The 25495-nt window shown below is 23.7% G+C and overlaps 1 protein-coding gene across 4 annotated transcripts; it reads right to left on the minus strand.

The window, feature by feature from the left end:
- Positions 1-1069: 1069 nt before the first annotated feature.
- LOC126907620 (autophagy-related protein 101-like) lies at positions 1070-24890 on the minus strand. 4 transcript variants are annotated; one of them, XM_050689033.1, is made up of 12 exons: positions 24616-24890; positions 14498-14610; positions 12240-12562; positions 11955-12184; positions 11703-11808; positions 11079-11307; positions 9796-10119; positions 9574-9733; positions 9379-9513; positions 9132-9301; positions 4131-4276; positions 1070-2260 (listed from the first exon to the last, which is right to left on the minus strand). In XM_050689033.1, exons 2-12 carry the CDS (start codon positions 14565-14567, stop codon positions 1322-1324), a joined length of 2832 nt encoding a protein of 943 aa, XP_050544990.1. In that variant the 5' UTR covers positions 14568-14610; positions 24616-24890; the 3' UTR covers positions 1070-1321. The 4 variants fall into 4 exon arrangements, with proteins under 4 accessions (XP_050544990.1, XP_050544999.1, XP_050545009.1 ...); XM_050689042.1 differs by having other exon boundaries at positions 2025-2238; positions 24616-24888; XM_050689052.1 differs by lacking the exons at positions 1070-2260; positions 4131-4276; positions 9132-9301; ... (1 more) ...; positions 9574-9733; positions 9796-10119 and adding an exon at positions 10419-10979.
- Between the last annotated feature and the right edge of the window lie 605 nt (positions 24891-25495).

Raw genomic sequence — 25495 nt, forward strand, 5'->3', positions numbered from 1 at the left:
TAATAAAAAATTACAATAAATTTAAAATAATTCTTTTTTATATTTTTAACTTAATAATACTATAACTTTTCGGAAAATGTATGAATAAGCAAATTTTTTTTTTATAGATGATTGATGTCTTCGCCTATCATTTGGCATATATTTTGTATAAATCTAACCCTTTACCTTTCCACAGGGGGAGATTTAAAATTACAACTTTTTCACAAAAAATTAACTTTTTCAACTTAACTTTTGAAAATGTTCCGGAAAGACTGACACTTTTATATATACCTTAAATTAAAGCTAATGTAATGTACTCTATTATGCAAAAAAAAATTTCAGACTTTATTTTGTCTTCACTGAGAAAAAGGCTACCAAATGCTATTTTTATGAGAAAATTCTCGATTTTATATTTTACATTTTTTACTTTAAAATGCTATAACTTTTTATAAAATGTATGAATCAAAACAATTTTTTCATGAGAAGTATTATTTATATACATTCGACATACTTTATCTTATCAGGATATAAATAAGGAAATAGCAGATAATGTAGCTTTTGGAATAATCCACCAATTTTCTAAAATTAATCACCAACTAAAGATTTGCATCGAAGCGTTTTTTTTATAGTGATTTTAATCACTGTCAAATTTTATTATACTTGACCCAACTATGCTACGTCAACACTGTGCCGCGACCCCTGTGCTGGGTTTTTATATTGTTGTTATGACATTGACTTATAATAATTATTATTATAATCGTTTTCATTTATTGTGTATTTGTTATATGTATATAATATAACAAAGTTTAATCTATTTTCAATTTCCTGATAACAATAGCAGAGATTATTAATAAAATACGAGTTTATTACTTTAATAGTACCTTTCTTATTGCTGTCTATATATATACAAGTCAAAAACGAAAAATTTACTCGCATGACTAAAAAGTGATTACCCCTAAGATAGTACTAGTATTTATTTAGATATTTTGGATATTAAAGGATAAATAAACATAAACATGTATATTTTAAGTAGACAAATTGTTTATTTTTAAATCAACTAAATAAGTAACTAGATAATGAAGAAATCATATAAATTTATTTTATTAATATTCTAAAATGTTTTATCAATTAATAACAACAATGCAATTTTGAGTTGATGTTAAGAAATTGTTTAAAAGGACATAATTTACAGATCATTTTAATCGACGTTAATCATATAACGCTAAAAGACTGCGCTAAAAATCCAATATTGACTATATTATATTTTAAAATTAACACAAAGTGTGATTTTGTTAACTAACTGCAAGTGAATTTTTGCTATGAAAATTCTGACTTCATTAAGTTAAAACTGAATTCTGTATTTATTTGGTGTTGGCAACGATCGTACGCCATTTTTGCTTACTGAATCTCCTTTAAATAATCCATCTCTTTGTAAAGAACCTCTTCTTCCTTGCATTCCACCGGGAGAAAATATTCTTAATTTAGATTCAACATTAGTCATTTTATTTACTTCCGATGTTCCTAAGCTAGCATAATCAATTTTCCTAGGAGGTGGTATAAAACTTCTTTGTGTTTCTTTATAAAACGATCGACCGGGCGATTCTCTAGCCATGACTCTTGGTGGATCCAAAATGCTTTTACCCGGAGAGTCTCTAGGGCCGACCATTATTGCTCTCTGCGGAGATTCTCTTGTAATACTAGATCTTAATTCTCTACTTACACTATTTCTCGAAGGTGAATCTCTGGAAACGGTGCAGGACGAATCTCTTGATGTAGTATCATCTGATTCTCGACTAGACCTTCGGTAACGGCCATCAGGAGGTAAGGGAGATTGCCGAGGTGATCGTTCAAGCGATTCAAATTTAACTGACGAAGGACATTCTGTTGGTGTATTTGGAGCTGTACTTGTATCACTTGACATGTCCAATGAGTTTAAAGAGTTTTTACGGCTATCCGTAAAATGGCTATAATCGCTCAACTTTTTCACCTGGTTTGATTTGACATCAGAATCACTAAGTCTACCATATTCGCTGAGTTTGTTACTTGATTTTCGGTGACGTTTAGGTCGAGGAAGAGAACTAGGCGGTAAACTTCCACAACGATTATCCTGGGTTTGACGTTGTGCCTGAGAACATAATCCTTGTTTTTCCAAAAGAATGATGTCATCAGATTGGTGACCAAGGAAATTACCAGTTACACTCTCCAATAATGGTTTGGGTGTTTTCGCTTTTCGCGACAGAGAGCCCGTATGAGAGAAGCCTGGAAAACAGCAAAGACCTCTCTGAAAACAAAAACAAACACGTCCCCCCGTCCAGATTCCCAGTCAATGATATCTCTTTTTTTTAATACTTAAACCGAAATTAAGGAAAAAACACTCAAGCCTGATTAACTCACTCAAAATCATGAATTAGTTGGTAATAACACTACTAAAAATAAATAATCGTATCATTTCTTTAAATAATGAATTTTATGGACATTTTTGCATTAAAATTATTTTGACATAATAAAGCCATATTAAATTTCTCTAAATTAAATTAATGTTGGGTTATTTTATAAAAAAAACATATATATACAATGTAGAATATATCTAACTGATAAATCTTATAACCTTTATAGAGTAATCATTTAAATGTTTTTTATTTTTTACAATTTTTGCATTTGTTGTAGTTTATGTTAAAAGTATATTTTCATTATTTATTTTTGATAATAAACATTTTTTTTTTAATTTAAAGTACTAGTTTTCAGTATTTTTTTTTTTTAATTTTAATAGGACAATAACAGTTTTAGGACGCGTAACTATTGAGTTACAGGCATTTTAATATATAGAGTATGTAGAGTATGGGTTATAAATATATGATAGTACGAGCTGTACCCACCTGTGCTACATATCCACTCTATATATTAATATGCTTATAACTATAAGTATTTGTTCTAAAATTGTTATTGACCAATTAATCATACTGGTAAGAAAAGTGTTATAAACGGATCATTTTGAAAAATAATAAAATAGATGGTTATAACGTAATCTAAGAATACATAAGTTGTTTAAAAAAAAGTTACTTTGAAATAATAATTTTTTCAAAAGTTATAGCAGTTGGATCTATTCTACCTGTATATATATATATATACATGATGATTAAATTACCATAAACCACGTAGTAATTACAATAACATTGATTATTTTTCCATTAGTATCTTTTAGTTCCATGTATAACTCAATTTATCAATGATGAAGTATTTTTATGTTCATCCCTTATACCTTATAAGGGTAACAACTTTATTTTTTTAAATGATAACAGACAAAACTATTTAGCTTATTTATTAGATATGCAATAAAAATTCTGAATATTGTCATTATTATACATAAGCGAGAGGAGTGAGACTGAGGAATATCTAATAATAAGAATAGCAGCACCCGCGATTCACCTCCAAACATTACTTTAAATTATTAATAACTTCTGAAATACTGATCAAAAAGTTATCATCGACTAGTCATTTTCTTAGATTATTATTTAATAGATAAACTAGTTAATTATGTATGTTTCCATTTGAAAAAATAAAATTGACAACCTTATAAGGTATAAGGTATAAGGGGTGAAATTAAAATATACTTAGAGAAAAATAGAACTAAAAGAAACTAAAAAACAAATTATCAGTATAATTTTTATTTTTCAATTAATGAAGTGATTCGTGATAAAAGAATCACCTTGTATACTAACATAGTTATATATATATATATATATATATATATAGTTGTTGGCATTGATATAATAATCTCAAAAACAATCATATTAATTAAAATAAAATTCCTGTCAAAATATACATACGCTACATTGTAAGTATAATTTTGATGTTTTGAATAATTTAACAGCTGTATTATGTTTCTTATCTCTCAGAAATATTCATTAAAATAATAATAATGTCAACATGGGAGAACGTGTTAGTTAATGCACAAAAACAGTACTAAAATATTTATATTTTATTTAATATTAATAAAAAAAATAACTCAAAACAAACAATAAATAAGTTTATAGATACAAACCATAAAAAAATAGTTATAATACATTAAAATAAAAATATTAATATCAAAACAAGTACATGACATCAGAAACTGAATCAGTATAAGATGATTCTGCAACAGTGTTGTTTACCTTGTTTAATAGTTGAGAATCCAATTCTTTTAATTGATCATCCAAAGATTTGTGATCAAAACTTTGATTTGTTGATGAATATTTATTAATATGATGATGATACGAACTGTCTACACTGCTAGTATATGAATTATTTGAACCAAAACCTAAATTTGCAAATAATTTAATTAATCAGGCGTGTAGGTAAGGTAGGATTTGGGGGGTCAAACACCCGTTGAGAATAGCTATGTATCAACAGTCTTTATATTTTTTATTTAATTACCATAACAAGAGATTTTAAATTAAAAAAACCCAGCACAGTGGGGTCGCGGCATAGTGGGGATGTTGCATAGTTGGGTCCAGTATAGATTTAATCTGACAGTGATTAAAATCACTATCATAAGAAACGCTTCGATGCAAATCAGTAGATAGTGTTTAATTCTAAGAAATTGGTGGATAATTACAAAAGCTACATTATCTGCTAGTTTCTTATTAATACCCTGATTAAGATAAAGTATGTCGAATGAAAAAGGGATTATTAAAAAATATTATTTCTCATAAAAAAATTGTGTTGATTCGTACACTTTTCAATGAGTTATAGCATTATAAAGTTAAAAATGTAACCAACCCAACCCAACATCAACTCCTATTTCCTTAATTATATCCAGATTAGTAATTATTTTAATTATATATTATATAATTTTTATAATTAATTATTTTCAAATTATTATTGATTTTTAATATGTTAAAAGTAATCATTTTGAACCTACTTCTTTTTGTTCTTTAAAGTGAAAGTTTTAATAAAAAAAAAATGAATTTATTACCATAACTTTTAACTCAACTTGCAAGTTTGAAATAAATATTATTAAATAGAAAAAAATGAAATTGGTAGATTATTTCAAAAACAACAATAACACTTATTCCCTTAATTTTACCCCGATTTATAACTATAATATATGAATACATAATAATTACAGTAATTAAATTGAGTATGAAAGTGGTATTCAATAATATAATATTGTAATTTTTACGGAGATATTATAAAAATAAAAAGGAGTTGTATATTCATATACTTTTAATGCGTATACAAATTTAAAGGAATTTATGCAATACTTTTTAATAAAAAAATTTTGTTACTTATGAATAAATACACTAAACAAAAGGAACTTTCATCAGAAAAAAAATATACTTTTCTAAATAAACTTTTCGTGATGTTTTCAAATGTGCAATTAAACTTTTTCTATTACTTCTAAGTTTTAATATTATTACTTATTATTAAAAAATAAGTATTTACATATAAAAAAAAATAATTAAGAACAAAAAAAATTGTATTAAATTAATACTGATTTTGATTTTTAATATGTTAAAGGTAATCATTTTGAACCTATTTTTTATTGTCTTTTAAAGTGAAAGTTTTAATGAAAAATACCTTCTCAGCTTCGCATCGAAGCTAAAAAATGAATTTGTTACCATAACTTATAGTTCAACTTGCAAGTTTGAAATTGACATTATTAAATTGAAAAAAATGAAATTTTTAAGATTAATATGCAATCTGGAAATTTTATAATTACTAATTACAGTACATTTGTCAGAAAAATTCGATTTTTTTACATTTTTATCGTAATAGATAACTGAAATAGAAAGAATAGTAATCATATCCTAATAACTTTTGGTGTTTAAAAAAATTCTGCAATTGAAATATTCAGAACTTAATTAATTTTAATAATTTACTTTAATTAAATGAACCAATCAAACCAAAGTAGTTAAAAAGATTTACTCAATTGAGCATATTATCAAAAATATAATTATAATTGTAAAACTCCATCGTTAACTTCAGGTGAAACTAAAAATCATTTTTTTTTTAAATTTATGATTTATATAGCAAAATATTACTAAAAAATTTGGCATATTATAGACTGGTAGTAGCACACAGAAATAGAGTTAAAAAATTAATAAATTATAAAGTAAAATTATTTACTTTTGTAGTTGAATACTTTTATCATATCAAATTTAATTCGACAATAAATAATTTAAGAATATTAAAAATTAATGATTTTAATTGTTTGTATGGACAAATCTAGTTAAGCTACTTTTTATTTGAATAAGGAATATTTTTTTGATTTTTAAGAGTAATAACTTAAACTAATCATTAACTTAAATATCATAAACTTAAATGAATCATTTGACGTATCGTTGAAAAAAGTAGGTCTAGTGAGGGTTGGCAAAATAAATCGTAGCCAGAAAAAGAACCACATAGTAAAATAATATTAACATGAATATCAATTTCTTCTCACGAGGGGAGACTATAGTGATAAGATCCTTTATATTTATTGAAATTATTGAATCTAAATGAGATAAATATCAAATGATTTGAAAATTCTATTCTAACTCAAAAAAAAAATGCAAAATTTTAGAAGCCACAAACGGATTTGAACCTCGTACCCTAGGCGTTAAAGATCAAGGTGTTACCCATTCGGCAACTATTCGTTGATTTTTGTTGCATGATAAAATTGGCTATTTAAGCTAACTCAAATTTAAAAATTACTTTTTCGACTTTAAAAAAGTAAAAAATGTTAATAAGTATAATATCATATGTCTTATGAACTTTATTCTATGTCAATGAAATTATATAATATTCATGAAAGTCAGTTTATTCCCCTAATAAAATATTTTAAAATAAAATAAAATACAAAACCTAGAATTTTAATAAAAAATAGCATATTTTTAAATACGGTAGCCTTTTGCGCATAGAAGATAGGTCGTCGGGACAAATTTTTTTTTTTCATTTAGTAGTACATAAAATAAGCTTTAATTTGATATATGTTTAAAGGACGCAGTATTTCCGGAACATTTTCAAAAATTAAGTTGAAAAAGTTAGTTTTTGTAAAAAAGTTGCTATTTTAAATCCCCCCTGTGAGCAGAATAAGTGTTAGATTTTCAAAAAAAAATGATATCAAATGAAAGAAAATTACCTAAGGTTTCAATATAAAGAAATATTATTTTGATTAGTTAATATTTGAAAAAGTTATGGCAGTTTTAAGTACAAAAAACATCGTTATAAAAGGTGATTTTTATCGCAAATATTACATTTTTTTTATAATTTCGACAGCCATTTGCACATAGAAGATAAGGTGTCGGGACAAATTTTTTTTTTTCATTTTATAGTACATAAAAAAAGCTTTAATTTGATATATGTTTAAAGGACGCAGTATTTCCGGAACATTTTCAAAAGTTCAGTTGAAAAAGTTCTATTTTTTATACAATGTTTCAAAGTTTGAACCCCCCCTATATAAGGGGAAATTGTCTAATTTTAATAAAAAGTATGTCAAATGGAAGATGTACTTATAATGTATTTAGAAAAAAAAAAATTGTGCTGATACATGCATTTTTCGAAAAGTTATAGCATTTTTAAGTTGAAAATTAAAAATTGAAAATCGAAAATTTTAACACAAAAATAGTGTTTTTTTAACTACGGCAACCGTTTACATGCAGAAGATAAAGTGTCGGGACAAATTTTTTTTTTTCATTTTATAGTACATAAAATAAGCTTTAATTTGATATATGTTTAAAGGACGCAGTATTTCCGGAACATTTTCAAAAATTAAGTTGAAAAAGTTAGTTTTTGTAAAAAAGTTGCAATTTTAAATCCCCCCCCATGAGCAGGTTAAGTGTTAAATTTTCAAAAAAATTATATCAAATGAAAGGAAAATATCTAAGGTTTTAGTTTAAAAAAAAATTATGTTGATTTGTTGATTTTTGAAAAAGTTATGGAAGTTTTAAGAAAAAAAAGTGAAAAAAATGACAAAATTTGTCGATTTTTAAATTTGTAATTTTTTTGGATATTTCCCCCATTTGCGGGGAACGAGGGAAAATTTTTAAATTTTTAAGGGTAATGTCTTCAACTAGATACAATTTGTGATCTTTTGACGTATTGTTAAAAGAAATCGGTCCAGTGAGAGCTGAGAAAAAGTAGTGACAGACACAAAAAAAAAAAAAAAAATAAACACATCATGGTAAAATTAATACCTTCTCAGCTTCGCATCGAAGCTAAAAAAAAATTAATTAACTTTATAGAAAACTGAAAAAAAATAGTTTTGTAGGCACAAAAATGTGTCTGTTATGTATAATAACTTTTATAGTATATAATACTAAACTATATTCACTACAAATCTTACTATTTTATATTGAATTATTTGTTAGGTTTGAAACAAAGTTGGTTTTAAAATAATGTGTTTTTTTTTGTATCTGTCTATGATAATTTTCAATTCTAACTTGACTAATTTTGTTGATCTTCGAGTCTTAAGAACCCGAATTCAATCTAGTTGAACATATCAATGTCAAAAAATGAAAAAAAAAACCTTCAATATTAGAAATTAAAAAAAATATTATAATATGCTGCTGTAAAATATGTCATTTAAAAATAAATGTTCATATATTTTAAAACTACTATAACTTGGTTTCTAAAATTTTCGATTTTCATGAAATTTTGATTAAGTATACTAGAGACAACAAGCTTTCTTTTCGTATGCTTTCTATAAAAATCCAATGAAAAACATGAGTACAGGAAGGGTTTGAAAGAGACCATCCATGCATCTAAAAAAATTATTTTCAATTCAATTTTTGAAAATGTTCTGTGGATCTGACTGAACTTTTAACCTATACCAAATAAAAATATTGGAAGTGTACTAAATATAAAAATCCATAATCATCTATACTCCCTGCTTCTAGAATAATTCTAGAATTTTCAATTATTGAATATGTTTATAACTAAAAATTAAAATATTTTTTTATTTACTGGCAACTTTATTTTTTTTTATCATTTGAGTTTTCTGTTTTTATATAACTGTTGTCAAATAAAAATAAATTACCTACATAAAAAAGGTTAAATGATGTGTTCACATAAGATTCATAACAAAGTTGTATTAATAAATAAAACTCAATTAAATTTTACTTAAGTCACATCAATACTCAAATATCCTTCTAAAAAAATATTAAATCACAAAAATTATAATTGATTTTTACCAAGGTCATCTGAAGTTAAATCTGTGTTGTTTAGGCTAGAATGAGGAGTATGGTGACCTAAACAGATACTAGGATAAGATCCTGAAACATCTTTTTCAAAACTATGTTTTTTTTGTAACACTCTAATCATAGCGTCTCGCTCTGCTAATCTCGACTCTAATTCTTTCATTCTAAAAATTACATTAAATAAATAGCATTAGTTTAAATAGTTATCAGCTTATAAGCTATATAAATTTTTTTATTTTACCGAGACTCCAGCTCGCTAACTTTTTTCTGAGCAGCATGCACTTCTTCCATCTGTTTTAATTTGTCTGAACGAGCTTCAGCAATAAGTTTTTCAGTTTCTTGGCCAGTTTTTTCTAAAGCTGCAATTTTAGCATCCCTAAAATAAAAATTCAAGAATTATTCAACAAACTGAAGTGGTATAATAGTTATTTAATACTTAGGTATGCTAGCTGCATCAATAGCTGCTTGTCGTAGTTCACTTTCTTCGAGATATCGTTGTTCCCATTTTGCAACTTCACCTTCAAGACGCATTATTTTTTCATCTTTTTCACGTAACATTCGTTTTAATTCTGGTAAACTTTCACCTGGTTCGTTATCTAAAGAAAAATTTATTTTAATAATTTACAATTTTATAGAATTATATAATTAATATATTTACCCGTAGAACCATCTTGAGAATTATTATTATTACGAGCTCGTTCATTCCGCAGCTCACGCTCTAATTGAAGTCGTAATTTTCGTTCAGTCTGTTCTCGGCGATCACTAGCTAGTTGAAGAGATGATAGGGCTCTTTGTAAATGAGCAACCCTTTCTACATGCAATTGTTTTTTACGACATTCTTCTTCTAGCCGAACAACATTAGATTGTGCATTAGTTAATGCAGTATCTAAAATATCTATGTGAGTTCGTTGTTCTTCTAGTGTAGCACGTTGAGCAGCTAATTCAATTTCTTGTCTGTCTTTAGCTGCTAATAGTTCTTTATCTATGTATATAAGTTGATATAGTAAATTTACATAAGCCATATATTAGAGAAAAAACCCAGAAAAATAGGGACAAATATAGATGATATCTGACAGTAATTAAAAAAATACTTTGATGAAAATCTGTAGATAGTGTTTAATTTTTACAAGAAATTTTCGAATTAATTCAAAACCAACATGAACTCCTGTTTTTTTATATCTTGATTACAAGTTTTATGATTTATAAGTATAATATATGAATAAATACTTACTATAGCAATTAAATTTAGTGTAAAATTGATATTAAATAATTTAATATTATAAATTTTAAGGAGAATTTATAAAAAAATATTAAGTTTTGTATACATGATGTTGTGGCATTTAAAGTAGTAAAAATAAAATATGAAAAAAAATTTTTAATACAAAAGTAGCATGTTTTTTTAACTACAGCAGCCATTTGCAAATAAAAGAAATGACGAGGTGGCAATTTATTTTTTTAACTTGTAGACCATAACATAAGCTATATTTTGACATATTTTTAAAATTTAAAGTATTTCCAGAACATTTTCAAAAATTAAGTTAAAAAACTAAACTTTTCATGTAAAAGTTACTATTTGGAATCCCTCCTATGGGCAGACAAAGGGTCAAATTTTTAAAAAATGTATACCTAAGGTATTTATAAAAATTATTTTAATTTGTTCATAATTCAAAAAGTTATGACAGTCTTAAGAAAAAAAAAGTTAAAAAAATATCATAATTTTTTAAAAAATTTTTTACATTTACATGGAAGCTAGGAAATTTGTTCAATTTTTGATGATATTTTTAAATAAATACAATTTGTGATTAATTGAAGTATAATTAAAAAATATCGGTCCAGTAAGCACTGAAAAAAGTGGTGACAGACATGAAAAAAAACCACATAATAGAAAAATTAATACCTTCTCAGCTTCACATTGAAGCTAAAAATTATAATGGTACATACTTTGGGTAATTAACTGAGCAATCATTGTTTCTCGTTTTACCATTTGATTAGGATCAACCATATTGGAAGAAGACAATGATTGATCGCGTAAAGAACGATTTGCTTCTTGTAATCGTCTAACCTCTGCTTGCAATTTCAATCTAGCTGTACGTTCAAGTCTTTCCCTTCTTTCACTTGATTCTACTAACTCTTGGTGAGAGCGATACACTTTAGATACTTCTTGCTCTAACTATAATACATAATAACATACTAAAATATTATATATTAATACGTATACTAATATAATATTATTTAAGACATTTTTTTTATTGAAGTAAAATGTTAATAGTCGAGCTATTTTTATAGATTATTAAATTTAAATTTCTCTCTTAGCAAACAGACAATATATAAATCTTGGACTAAATATTTCATATAGGTTAATTCAAATATTTTTTTAATATCATTTTTTTTTTTTTCTATCACATTTCAATAATGTGCAGAATGGAAATGTCAACATAATTTAATATTACAACAATATAAAAAAATTGCTATTATTTCACTTATTTTTAAATATATCAAAAATTAAATATATATATGAAATTCAATATATATATAGGCACATTTAAGCAAATGAATGTAGCTTACTCTATACGATTTGGCAACTTTTTGATGGCATGATTCCAGTTCTATTTTCAGACTCTTATTTTCCATCATCAAACAATCTACTATGGACAGCATTTTTTGATCTTTTCTGGAATAAAATACAAATTTTATTTCTATTACGTCGTAATAAAATTAGAAAAAACTGATATTTTAGTCTACCTACAATGCAATATATAATTTTGATAAAAAACAATTTAAAAATGATAAAAATGAAGTATGGAAAAAAAATAATACCTAGTATTTCCAAGAGTATGTCGCATCGGGTCTGTTTCTAAACGTTCTACTTTCATAGACCCTGTGCCAAGATTAGGTTGTGATTTAGATTTAACCAAATTTCGAATAGGAGTTGTTTTGTGATAATCTGACGACCACGAATTTTTGTCAGTATCATGCCATCGGGACAAATTAGTATCGTGATGTTTGTTAGGATCAACTTTTACTTCTTTTGCGAGGTGTTTTAATACCTTAAAATCAATATGCCTATGAGTAAAATTACAAACGTATAACTTTAAAACTTACATGAGATTGACTAAGGTAATCATCTGGTATATTGGTTATTTCCCTAACGCTCACATCAGCGTTCATTCGTACACAATTTTTTTTACTTTGATTTCTGATTTCTTCTCTATTAGTGTTATAACGATACTTAGGTATCCCAGAATTATAGCGAGGTCCATCATCCTTATGAATAATTAAAGTATCGTAAGCTGATGGCGGTGTCGAAATAGCATAATCTTGAAGTGTTTCTTGTCCCTGAGGTTCTTGTCTAATAGCTGTCTGATGACCATCCGAAGTTTCATCATAAGATTCACTTTCGCTTCCACTGTATTCACCACTTAAAACTAAAACAAATATATCATACTTATTGAGAGTTAATTTATATTTTTTGATAAATTTTCAAGATAGTTAAGAAAATATATAGGTAATCACCTAAAAAAATTAAAACATAAATTTTTTACAGATACAATATTAAATTTAAAAAAAAACGAAACACTCTTATGTAATGCACTTCATTCATTTCATTATGTTTATAATTATAACAATTAATGGAAAATTACTACTTTGTAGATTAAACAATTTGGAAGTTCATTACATATTTACACTTAATTCAATAAATTTATTTCATAAACAAAATATATGCCAACAAAAAAATTATGCTATTTTTTATACTTCTGAAAATAAGTTTTGATTAAAACAATATTTTAAAATTCTTTTAAACTAGAAGACAAAAACTTAATAAAATTGTGAATTTTACGAATATATTTAGAAAATTAAGATTTCATACCATGGATTTAATTATGAGCGGTTTATATTTAAAATTAAAAATATGTATATTATAAATTGTACATGACTCTATTCAAGAATATTTGTTAAAAAGAAAATTCAAACTAATTGGGACTTAGAAAAATCTTTGAATTTCAAACCCAAATACACATTACATAAACTAGAAAAAACAATTAAATTAAGTTCAATAATTAAATACTAAAATTTACTATAGCATCATCAGTATTTTATTAATGTTGATGACTTGAGCTACTTTAAAGAATTTTCTCGCGAGATTATATCAAAATTTATCTATTCATCATTTGTTAAAATAATTTCGTAAGTTTAAATAAATCTATTAACTTGTACTACAATACTAAGTATACACATTTTATTAAGAAAATATAATTATTCCAATTAAATAATCATTACTACGGATATCTTAGCGCCTCACTTTTAGGAAAATTATCAATATATAATAAAGAAGTTTTTTTTTAAATTTAATGATTTTTAAATAAAAAAAATATCTAAAGGCCAATTTATAAGCTTTTACTTCTAAATATTAATATATTTAGCGACATTGACTAAGAAAAAGTTTAAAAAAAATTTACATTAAAAACAAAAAACAATTAATTACAAGTAAGTAAACTAAATTCATTAGAAATTATACTGATTTTAAAATATCAATTATATAATAGTCTTCAAAGAGTACAAAAATATATTGATGATTATCTTTTAGAAAACAATTTAATTACTCAAAAATACTTAAAAATTAATTGCAAAAACAAACATGTGTTTGTATAATTGACGCAAACTAGAAATGATCAATTACGTATATGTACAAAGAAAGACACATACATAAAAATTCAGATAAGTCATAACGATTTCAGATATACTTATATGACGTAAATAAATTATTTAGAACAAATTACAATCAATGACGTATCCAAATAAACTTACGAAACTAATTCTTTTATTACAAATTTACTATAAAAATAATGACTAAAACCACGTGTTAATTTTATAGCGATCTTTAAAATAAAAATTTAAATAGTAAACCCCCTCCTAAAATAGTACAATGTGTTACTACTAACTTAATATACATATATGTACTATCTTCTTAAATATGTATCAGTTCAAGGCTGCGTGATTAGAATATTATTAAAAATTAACATTTTATAGAAAGGTCTTCAAACTTTAATTTTTCATTGTAAAAAACATGTCGTTTTCTAAAGTACCACGTGGTTAAAATAAATAATATGGTTAAAAAGTAGCAAATTGTTTCGCGCAACTACTATGTATCTTTTTGAAATCATACACCATAAAATAATACTTTAATTCATTATTATTATTATTTGAAGACTTGATAATTGAAGTAGTAATACTAAAAGAAATAATTAAATAATGCTACTACAATTTTAAAAAAATATTTTTTTTTACTTTTCTAATTAAATTATGATTATTAATTAATTATTAGGGTTTATTTTTGAAATGACATTAAAATTTTTTATTACCTTTAGTTGATTGAGTTTTGGTTGAATATGATCGGTAAGCAACATTTTTGTTGGATCTTTGGGAACTCATTTTCTATAATATCATCACACAATTGTAACGCACAATACAATTCCTAAAAAGAATAACAATTTATTCAATTAACTTTTATATGCAGTTATAAAAACACGGATTAATTATACTGCAAGGCTAATACGAGCAGACGTCATGCGCTACCGACATAGTTTACGCACTTATTGATGAATTTAATTTTAAACAAAAATGTTATCATTTAGATTAAATGATGATCAATAGTAATATGCTTGTTATAGATGAACATAATATGCCTTTTAGGTCATAATAATTCCCACCAAATAGTTATTGGAATTTAACGATAATAATTAATATGCATGATAATTAATTTAGTATAATTCTATAATAATTATATAAAATGTAAACGCCTGATTTTATAATCATTATTGAACTTGTTTTATTAAACTTGTTCTATTATTTAGTCTTATTAAACATGTGTATGTCTTTAACTGTTTAGTTTTTATGGAAAGAAATATTCATATATATTAATAGATTATATGTTATTCATGTCATTAAAGCGTGTAACATTAAAGTAAAATAAAAAATACTATAAGCAATACGTCAATATATTACTAGACAGTCAACATTCTCACTTCTGCTTAACTTAATACTTGTATGAACTATAAATTATACCAATTGTTTTTAAAAGGCTTCTTAAAACCGGGTCGTGACCATAGTAAAGCATGGCATCATAGTAAAGTCTTCAGCTGTACTATCTACATTTTATTCTCAGTTAAAATATTACGTTTTATAAAAAAAATGTGAAATTAAAATGTAATAAAATGCGTTTAAATATCTTAAATGTAAAAAAATAGACGTTAAATACACTATTCAAGAAATTATATAATTTATTTTTTCAAACAACTTGTCAAACTTTAATATTTAAATTCTCCCATCAAAAAAAAAAAAAAAATTTTCATAAAAATATATTTTTTTTGAAATTATTGACTTAGAGATTAAGTCCCACCATATTCTAACTAGTACAAATATATTACTTGAAGAGCTCCTTCTTCTATTCATATGTAAAAATAATTTTAACTTCAAAAATAATGTTTCAAAAGTTCTTACTAACTTGTTAATTTCTTTTAATTAGATAATTTTTTTAATACAATAGATAGTTAACTATGTACGGAGTGTTTCTATTGATAAGCCCTATAACATTTGATTTAGTGACTATTTTGCAATACTATCTTTTTACTAATTTTTACGCCTAAAGACTTCAATAACAATAAAAATTATAATATTTTTATAGTAAATTTTAAAAATCATTTAAAAATTCTCAAGATAGCCAATTTGTACAGCACATTTAAATCAACAATTGGACAGAGAAAATTCTTAGTAATTATTTTGTAGTTAAATTACTAGAGAATTTTAAAATTTATGAAATTTTTTATTTTTAAGTTTCTTTTTCACATGTTTATTTTTTGATTGTCAAGCTATATTTACATAATAAAAGCTATGAAATTTTTTTTAAAAATAATAAAAAACCGTTGATATTAGTTATTTATATAAGGACAAAAGAGAACGGACTTTTCACACTAAATAGTAATTATAGGGCAAATTATTTCTACGAATATTGTCATAACTTGAATGAGTATCTAATTGAAATTAAAATGCATTAAGTATAATTATTATCTTTCTAATAATAAGATCTCTTTGGTATTATTTTATCATAAATTAAAATAAATAGTAGATAATCAAAATTAAATTCTGTTGTTTTTTGTTAAATTTTATCTGAAACACGATAATAATACATATGATATTTTCAACATATTATATTGATCACTTAATTTCTCATTAAGTGTTTTACCAGAAAACATTTTATTTAAAAATGTTATAATTCGTTAATTGCTCAATGTAACATTACTAGAAAGATGATGATAATTATACTTTATAAGTATTGAGTATTATTCATTTAACACATTAAAACAATGACAATTTTCAAAGAAAAAATTGTGTCTATAACTAATATTAAGTGTATAAAGATTACGTTCTCTTTTATCTTTTTCTAGATATATAATACTGACGTTTGATATTCTGAAATAAACATATAAAAATAAAAACTTAAAAATTCAAATTTTCGATAATTTTAAAATGCTCTAGAAATTTAACTACAAAATAATAATAAGAATTTTCGCTGTCCATTTTAAAGCTAGTGTACAAATTCGCTATTTTGAGTTTTTTTAACTGATTTTTAAAATTTATTAAAAAATATTATAATTTCTATTGTTATTGTAGTCTTAATGTATTAATAATCAATAGTAATGTATAATCATTGATTATAGCCAATGAATCAAAAGTTATAAATTTGTTAGAATATGCAGGGCTACCGTGTATATTGCCTTTTGTGTCGTGTATGTTGTAAATTTATAAAATTATCCTTATATGATACAAAGGATGAATATAAGAGTATATCGTAATAGTTAAATAAAAAATTCCGTGATATAAGAAAATAAAAAAATAGTTATTGAGTAGTTTATATATAGAGCATTACCTTATTTATAATTTTTTTTCAATTCTTAGAGATTTAATCAAGAATTGATTAATAAAATTATATGATTATAATTATTAGTACTATTAGTATTTGCGGTTCTGTAAGTTTCCAAAATAATGGATTTTAAGAAATACTGTTACTATTTGTAACATTGAATCTAAATTTAATTTTAAATATAATTCTTATCCAAATTTAATTACTTATATTAGCATTATAAAAATATAAGCTCTGTTTATACAGTAGCACACTTATATCCCAAGGTAAACTTACATTCTTCCTTATCTAATAAACAGATAATATATTTTTTATTAGACTAAAATTATGAGTTAGCAAAAGGAATTTTGTTTTATTCGAACACTACCGTTTACTCTATTGTTAAGAATAATTTTTCAGATAAAAAAAATTTAAGTGTAGGAACTTTTTAAAAAAGATTCTTACTGCGTACTGTGTACTGCCTTAATCTTTTATCGATATATTTTATTGAATAGATATAATATTGGAACGAAAACATTTCCTTCGTCATACACGTTCAATAAAGTATTCGCACATGCATTAATAATTGCAACTCAATAAATTTGATAAACTTAATTAAATTGCGCCTAAATAATATATTTATTCAATCTTAATCGCCACAAAAACACCAAAACCTATGTCAAACTGCACATATATCATAATTCAATTTTCAATGTTATATTCCAGAACACTATGTTGATGAATAAAATAATTGAAACTTGGTATTACAAGAGACGACAGTTTGGCTTAATTTCTTAAAAACGCGTTTAAATAGTTTAAAAAAAAATAATTAATTAAAAATTTATGAATTTGTTTTTTTCAATGAACAATAGCAAACAGCGCAACAAAACTTCAGCACATAAGCGGCGATTGAATGATCCATTGCAGCACACCACACTCCCTAATAGAGATTGAATGTTATGCATAAAAATATGAAAAATGTTAAGATGCAAATATAGGCAAAACATAAAAAAACCCTCTTTTTCATAATTTTAATATATTTTTTAATAAAACGTCAAAATAAATTTATAAAAAATTAAAAATTATTTTACAAAGTTGTTGTACTAAAAAAAAAAAAACAGAGACAGGAGTTACCAACTACATTAAACATATATTTTTTTATGTATATAGCTTGACATAAAGTAATTCTTTAAAAATAGCAGTAACCTTAATCTATAATATTATCAATGATAGGTTTGTTTAAAACTAATAGAAGAATTAAAAAAAAATGATGCCTTAACATCTAAAATTAATTGAATATAAACAAATGTTATAATAATCAATTGATAAAAAAAAAAAAATTATTAATAATAGTTTAAAGTGACATAAAATTATCACTGTTTTACAAATATAGTAAATCTAGTAATTTTATATAACACACATAAGTGAAACTAGGAAACAATACAATTGTTTACTATGTACATACTTAATATATTTGTACACATTTAACAAAATACACATTAACATAAAAACAAAAAACTAATGTGCATAAAAATTAAGGTTAGCTGGCATGCACAAAAATTTAATGAAATAATTGTTTAAAATGTTTATATGTCAATAATATTTTAATAATTGATCTTAGTGGCATATAAAAATAATATTAAATGAATAGTTCTTTATGTTGAATACTGAACGTAAAAATATATTTCAACACAATTACAATATTTACAATGTCAATATTGTCCAAATTTTTCAACTAAAGTAATTTGTTAATATAATGTTAAAGTTTGCAAACATTGTTATGCTAAAATTATTTTTAAAAAGTATATGTTAAAAGACTATCAAACCATAAAACAGTAAAAAGATTTACAGGAAAATTTGGAAGGATCTCAATATTTCATATATAGATTGAAAAAATGATTGGATTTAAATATATGAATAAAATAATCAATAAGAAATATAAATTTCAAAAATTAACACAATTATATTTTTACTTAATAATTTATGGACTAGGACATAAGTTTGGTTGTATAAAAATTTAATATTGATACAAGTTATTTCAAAATGTTCCTTTATTTAAAAAAAATGTTAACTTTTTACAGTCATGTTTAAAACTATAATATACATAATACATTGAAATATACATCAATTTTTTTTGAATCACTAACTAATCTGGTAGGTTTTAAATATTTAACTACTTTGTACATAGCTCTATTGTTACAAATACTGAACAAGTGATATAAACAGAAGACAAAAATTATAAAATACACTTGTTTATAACTATGACAATGATAGTGTATCCCGTATTAACTTCTGAACAGCAGATCCTACTGAAGGACTACTTGAGCCACTAGTTAAGTAATTTGTTTTAAATAAATATGGTTGAATATCTGCAAATGATGTATCAAAAACTAAATCCAACTCTGATTGTGGAGGTATACTAGGTAAATATTCATGCCTATTCATTATTTCAGCAATATAAATTATTTTATCACTTAGAGAGTCACTAATTTTTTCCTTTGATATCTGCCTATTTGTTTCATTACAAATTTTCAGCAAATCTACTCGTACATTCCAGACTTCCCAGGGTATACATTCAGATTGAAATGGCCATCTAGCTTTTTTTTTTTGAAAAAATTCTAAGGTGATTTGACCAAATGTATGGTTATCTCTTCTAAGACATTCAGAAAACTCGGATATATCACTTCGTAGTTTCCGGTCTAAATGGGGTGAGGAACAACAAATGTATGTAAAATCAATAAAATCACAGTCAACATCTTGGAGGCCTACAGTTCCCATGGTATAGGTGCCATCTGGTGAAAAACAAAACTTGCCAAGGGATCTGTGTAAAAGAACTGTATGAAATAGACAAGAAACAGCTTCATCTACTTGAAACCCTTCTACACTTAACTCAAGACAATGGGAACGTGCATTCATTTCGTAGTTGTGGCGTGATCATTTCTTAACAGCATAAATTGAAGAAGTGCATAAAATATGCATTTATAACTGAAACCAATTAACAACATTATTAATATAAAGTATGAATAATTTAATAACATAATTAATATAATAATAAAATGATTAATTAATATAAAATAATAAATGCATTTATATACTCTTAAGAAGTGAAAGATATACTTGTAAAAACATTTACCAATAAACAATGGTTTAAATAATAAAGTTATTAAGTAAATAAGAGACTTTATCTTGAATTAAATTTGAAAAAAATATAAAATACTGTCATGTAAGTTATAACACAAATTTATAAATACTAAGCCTTTTTTCACTCTAATTTTAGGGAATATTTTAATTAAATACTTAAATTTAAAACAAAACATAAACTAATAAGTGTATAAAAACCTATAATTATTCATTAAACTAATGAAAATATTAAAGAAACAATTATATTGGATAAATAATGCAGAAGTATTTTTTAAATCTTAAAATAAACTTTTTGTTAAATTTTTGAATACAATATTATAATTATAACTAAATATAACCAGGCCCAGAGGTTAAAACTATGAAGTAAAAATTTTTATGTTTACTGATTGAATAATATTTTTATAGTAGCATTCTCTTATATTAAAAAAATTGAAAGCACAAACATTTGCAGAATATTTTGACAAATGTAAAAATGCTGTTTGTGTGCAAAAGAAAATAAAAAAATGTGCAGCACGCTATCTGTTAAAAAAATAAAAATTAATAAAAACTAATGCATTTTTTATTTCTATACAAACTTTAAAAAAATTTTAATTAAAAAAAAATTTTTTTTTGAATATATCCAATATTATAATTAATTGGCCAATTATTTTCATTAATATATTACAATTAATAATTTTAAAATGCAGACTTACCACATATTATAAAATTAATATTTTTAATAATAATATGGTGAAATCTAATCATTCAATATTTTTAATAAATTTTATGTACAGAAATAATAACAAAAATTTATTTAAAAAAAAAAAAAAAAAAAAGAGGTTTTTTTCAAGAGATACCAAAATTATTCTAGATTTACATAATAGTGTTAATACATTAGCTTTAAGTATAAAATAGTATAAATATATAAGTTTTTTTAGATATAACAATGTTTAAATGAGTGAGAGATTAAAAAATAAAAATATGTGTTGAAAATAAATAATTCAATCTGATCTGAAGTAATGAGACACTGAATTTTAAGCATAACAATTTTGCTGGGATAAACTACTTTTTTAAGTCATTCTGAAAACAATAATAATTTGATAAATAAATGATTTATGGTCCATTGGTACAGGTTAATGATGCCTCCGGTATTAAAAATCATTGTATTTTAAATCTAATTCTTTAAACAATTTTAAAACACAAGCAGTTGATTTGATAAAAAAAAATAAGAATATAAAATAAGAATAAAATTGTTTGACATTTATTTTTTCAATCATGTTATCTAACAAAAATATAAAACTTTCAATAGAACAATTAATGTCCTATTCTTAATGAATCACACTGTACTGCTTTTAACAGTCCAAAACTATAAATTGTTTAAAATAATAAAGCAACTAAAAATATTCAGTAGATTAAAAATTATTAGACTTGTTAAAAATTTGTACACCACCTTGTATATATAATATTTTTTATTTTACTTAAATATAATTCATAGAAAACTTATTAATTAAAAAAATTATGAACAAATTATTTGTTTATTATTAATAAGATGATTAAAAATAATTACACATGGTATTCATAATACTTATGTTATGATACAACCCAAATTAAAAATATCACTGAAAAACAAATCCCTTTATAATTTAAAGCATTGCTATAGTTAATTTATCATGCACATTCATGAAATATTATTCACTAAAATATTGTAAATTTTTTAGCTATATTTTATTGTCATTCATTATATATAAGTTTTACATAATTATGTTAGTTATTAACAGTATTAGCACAAATTAGTTATTGGAAAAAAATGAAGGATGAAAATTTGAATAATTTTTTACATAATATGTAGTCAGAGAAAACATTTATGAATATGGTGTACAAAGTAGCCAAGTGATACATCTTGTAAATTTATTAAATGTATGACTATTTATAAACTAAATTTTATTTAGATAAATTATTTAAAAATTAAATTAATAAATCAAAACCTATTAATGTTACAAATTTCAATAAAGCTACAATATTAAAACTTTTATTTTTTAACATAAAAGAAACTAATAATTATATTCTTAAAAGAATGAAAATCACTTGGTTACTCATAACAAATTAACAAAGATTTAAAAACAAAACAAATAAAANAAAAGAAACTAATAATTATATTCTTAAAAGAATGAAAATCACTTGGTTACTCATAACAAATTAACAAAAATTTAAAAACAAAACAAATAAAAAAATGTAAAAAACATGATAATTTATACACATAAAGTTATGCCACTCTAATACCTAACTTAGAGCATTATAAATTAAACTTATAAAGTAAAATAATTGCCGTACTAACCTAATCATGGTGGATTTCCTTGAGATTTAAAATTTTGTTTCTGTATTTGTGTTGAGTAAAAATTATATAAATAAATAATACACTTTCACTAATTAATTGTTATTTATATCCACGAAGTGGCTAATACATAAAAACAATTGACACATAATAATAAGTATAATTAAAAATGATAAAACATAACACTAATGAAAATATAAAGAATAATATAATCAATAGTGATCACATGATAGCCAAAAAAATTCAAAGCTTTTTAAAATAAGTGTAAAAAGACTTTAAAATAATTACAAACCAATACCACCAATGGAGTCTTTTAAAAATTAGAAAACTTGAATATGAATTTACAAGCAAGTCAACTAAGATAAAGCATTATAAAAAGCGTTTTTACATTTAATGGATACCAATAATAATCTTTTATACGAAACCTAAAATTTAATTGAAATTAAATTTTGTAATGTTATATCTGCACCCTAACTCTAACTAATATAAATAATTTCATAACTAAAGCCACATAAATAGGGAAATTCTGTGTTTATATTCAAAATTTATATATTTCTTATTTCATTTACAAGAAACAAAAATAGTTAAATTTATGTGTTAAAATTGATCAACAATTATTTTAAATATTTTGGCAACTTTTAATTTATTACACTAATGATTTGAGATACAAAATTTTGATTTAAATTTTATTTATTAAACAATTATTTAGGAGAGTATTGTATCAGAAACAATACAATATATAAAATAATATTAATACAAGCTATTGTATCCTATAAAATTATATCCCATGTCTAATAAGTGCTAAGTTTCGAATGAAATTATTTAATACAAATTTATTACGATTATATATAATATAACTTTTTTTCCTTTAAAACTAAACATGATATGTATAATGTGATTTATAAATCAATGATTTTTTTTTAAAAAAAATATATATACTACCTAGATAAATTAAACCCTAATCATTACATATATTACATAGTAATTATTAATCTTAAGTTAATAATTATTTTTAAAAAAATTATAAAAGAAAAAAAATAATAACATAGTTAATTGGATTCTAGGTATTTATTAGGCAAATATACAAACTTAAAAAAAGATTAATATAGCTTTTGAGATAACCTACAAACACACTTTGAATAAGCAATAGTATTTATTAATATATAGTTAATTATAAATTGTGACCTTTTAAATATAACAATAAATGATAATTCACCAACATGTCATTCTTTGTTCAATAATGTAAAACGTAATTTAATTTAATTTAATCATTTAGAATACAACATTATAAATAATCAACATGATCATTCAAATAAAAGTTAGCATATAAAGTTAGAACTAACCCCCTACATTTTATAATGGATATTGCTAACTTTGAATCATTTTAAAAATATAATTTATGTGTAAATATTAGAAATTATAAAAATTAAAAAAATTATTTGTTTATAATGTTTTTTGGTAAAATATAATTTAATAAAAGCCTCTTTCCAAAAACCTGTTATCAACTAAAATTTAATACATTACAGGTGACCTATTCTCAGTTAAAACACAAATAATGAAACTACATAGAAATAATTATAATCCTTCAATTATGAATCACATATAATATGATTATTTATAAATTGTAATAAATATTTTTAATTGACGAATTTAGAGAATTTTAGAACAATGAATACAGTTTAGACCAAAATCAGTCATAACTTAAGTTCTTGAGAGTTATTAAGAAAATAATATTTTCTATTGATACCTATAATTATGATCCCCCCTCTTTGTCTAGGAGTACAAAAAAAACATTGAGCACATGCAAACTATTAAAGCAAAACATATACATGATACCCATATCCAAGGTTAAATCTATCACATTTAGAGATTCATGCATGATATATTTAATGTAACCGTAATTTTTGTTCCAGGTATTGATAGATATTTCATAGATAAGATTACATAAAAATGCAAAATGCATTTTAGTTTTTAAAACGTGAATTAAGACAGTGTGAATAATCCAAGTAATTGAGGACATATTCAAGGCGACATTAAAAATCTTAACATTTTTTAATTCCTTTATATTTGATTAGTCATACTTCAAACATTATTTTTACATTACATGTCAGAATAATTTGTACACTTACAGAAGTCAAGAGAAAATCCAGTTTTTTCTTGTAAATGAGATCGGACTGTATTAGTCATAACACAAAGAAATTAACTAGTGGCATAAAACTTAACACCTTTATAATTAAATATTGCGTTTAATGGAATTGTAAAACAATGACTTTTGACTAGAATTAAACAACAACGAAAACTAATAAATAAAAACAGAAGGAAGACGCACGCTCAGCTGATGTTAACGTTACATATGACGATGAACAACAACACTGTACTGAACAGACATTAAATAGCAATGCCTATGGCAAACAAAGAGGTCGGTGGACGAACTACGCATAAAGACAACAGTGTATCCAACATTCCATTAACGCTAATTAATAAAAATCTAGATAACAAAACCAACTCGCCTTTTATTATTTCAAATAAAATGTATAAAAAATTAATTAATGATGTTTTATTGCTGTTACTTAATACATAGCTCATTAATACATAGTTCCTTTTCCCTGTTTATTATTATTAATAAAAAAAAGTTAAATAATGTGTAAACTATTTTTTCCTAAAAATAACTAATTAATCTATTTTATTTAGCAATAGCATATTTAGAGTTGATACAAAGGTTTATTCTCTCATTGAACGTGCAATGATCATATCAAAATGTTTGTTGACCTTTTTGATTACTCAAAAAAAATAAAAGAATTTTCATGGAGGCTATCAATTGAACATTTTTTTTTACTCTCATTATTATGAATTTTTAAATACACCATTATATGCTGATATTTAGTATTTACTTCAAATTTATAGATTAATTATATGCTGTAATTAAAGGACATTTATGCTTATCTATAAACTAACTAACGAATATCTCAGAATATACTCGATTAGTTATATTTGATACGGTACATTCTA

Source organism: Daktulosphaira vitifoliae, unplaced genomic scaffold (assembly GCF_025091365.1).
Source record: "Daktulosphaira vitifoliae isolate Bord-2020 unplaced genomic scaffold, ASM2509136v1 Scaffold_1, whole genome shotgun sequence".
In the NCBI taxonomy this organism is placed as follows: Eukaryota; Metazoa; Arthropoda; class Insecta; order Hemiptera; family Phylloxeridae; genus Daktulosphaira; species Daktulosphaira vitifoliae.

Bases quoted from the DNA above. Each gene is read 5' to 3' on its own strand.
- LOC126907620 (XM_050689033.1), bottom strand. From the start codon at position 14,567: ATGAGTTCCCAAAGATCCAACAAAAATGTTGCTTACCGATCATATTCA. The intron at 11,809-11,954 runs GTATTATTTTTT...ATTTTATTCCAG, and splicing joins CATACTCTTGGAAATACTAG to AAAAGATCAAAAAATGCTGT. The intron at 11,308-11,702 runs GTAAGCTACATT...TATGTATTATAG, and splicing joins AAGTTGCCAAATCGTATAGA to TTAGAGCAAGAAGTATCTAA.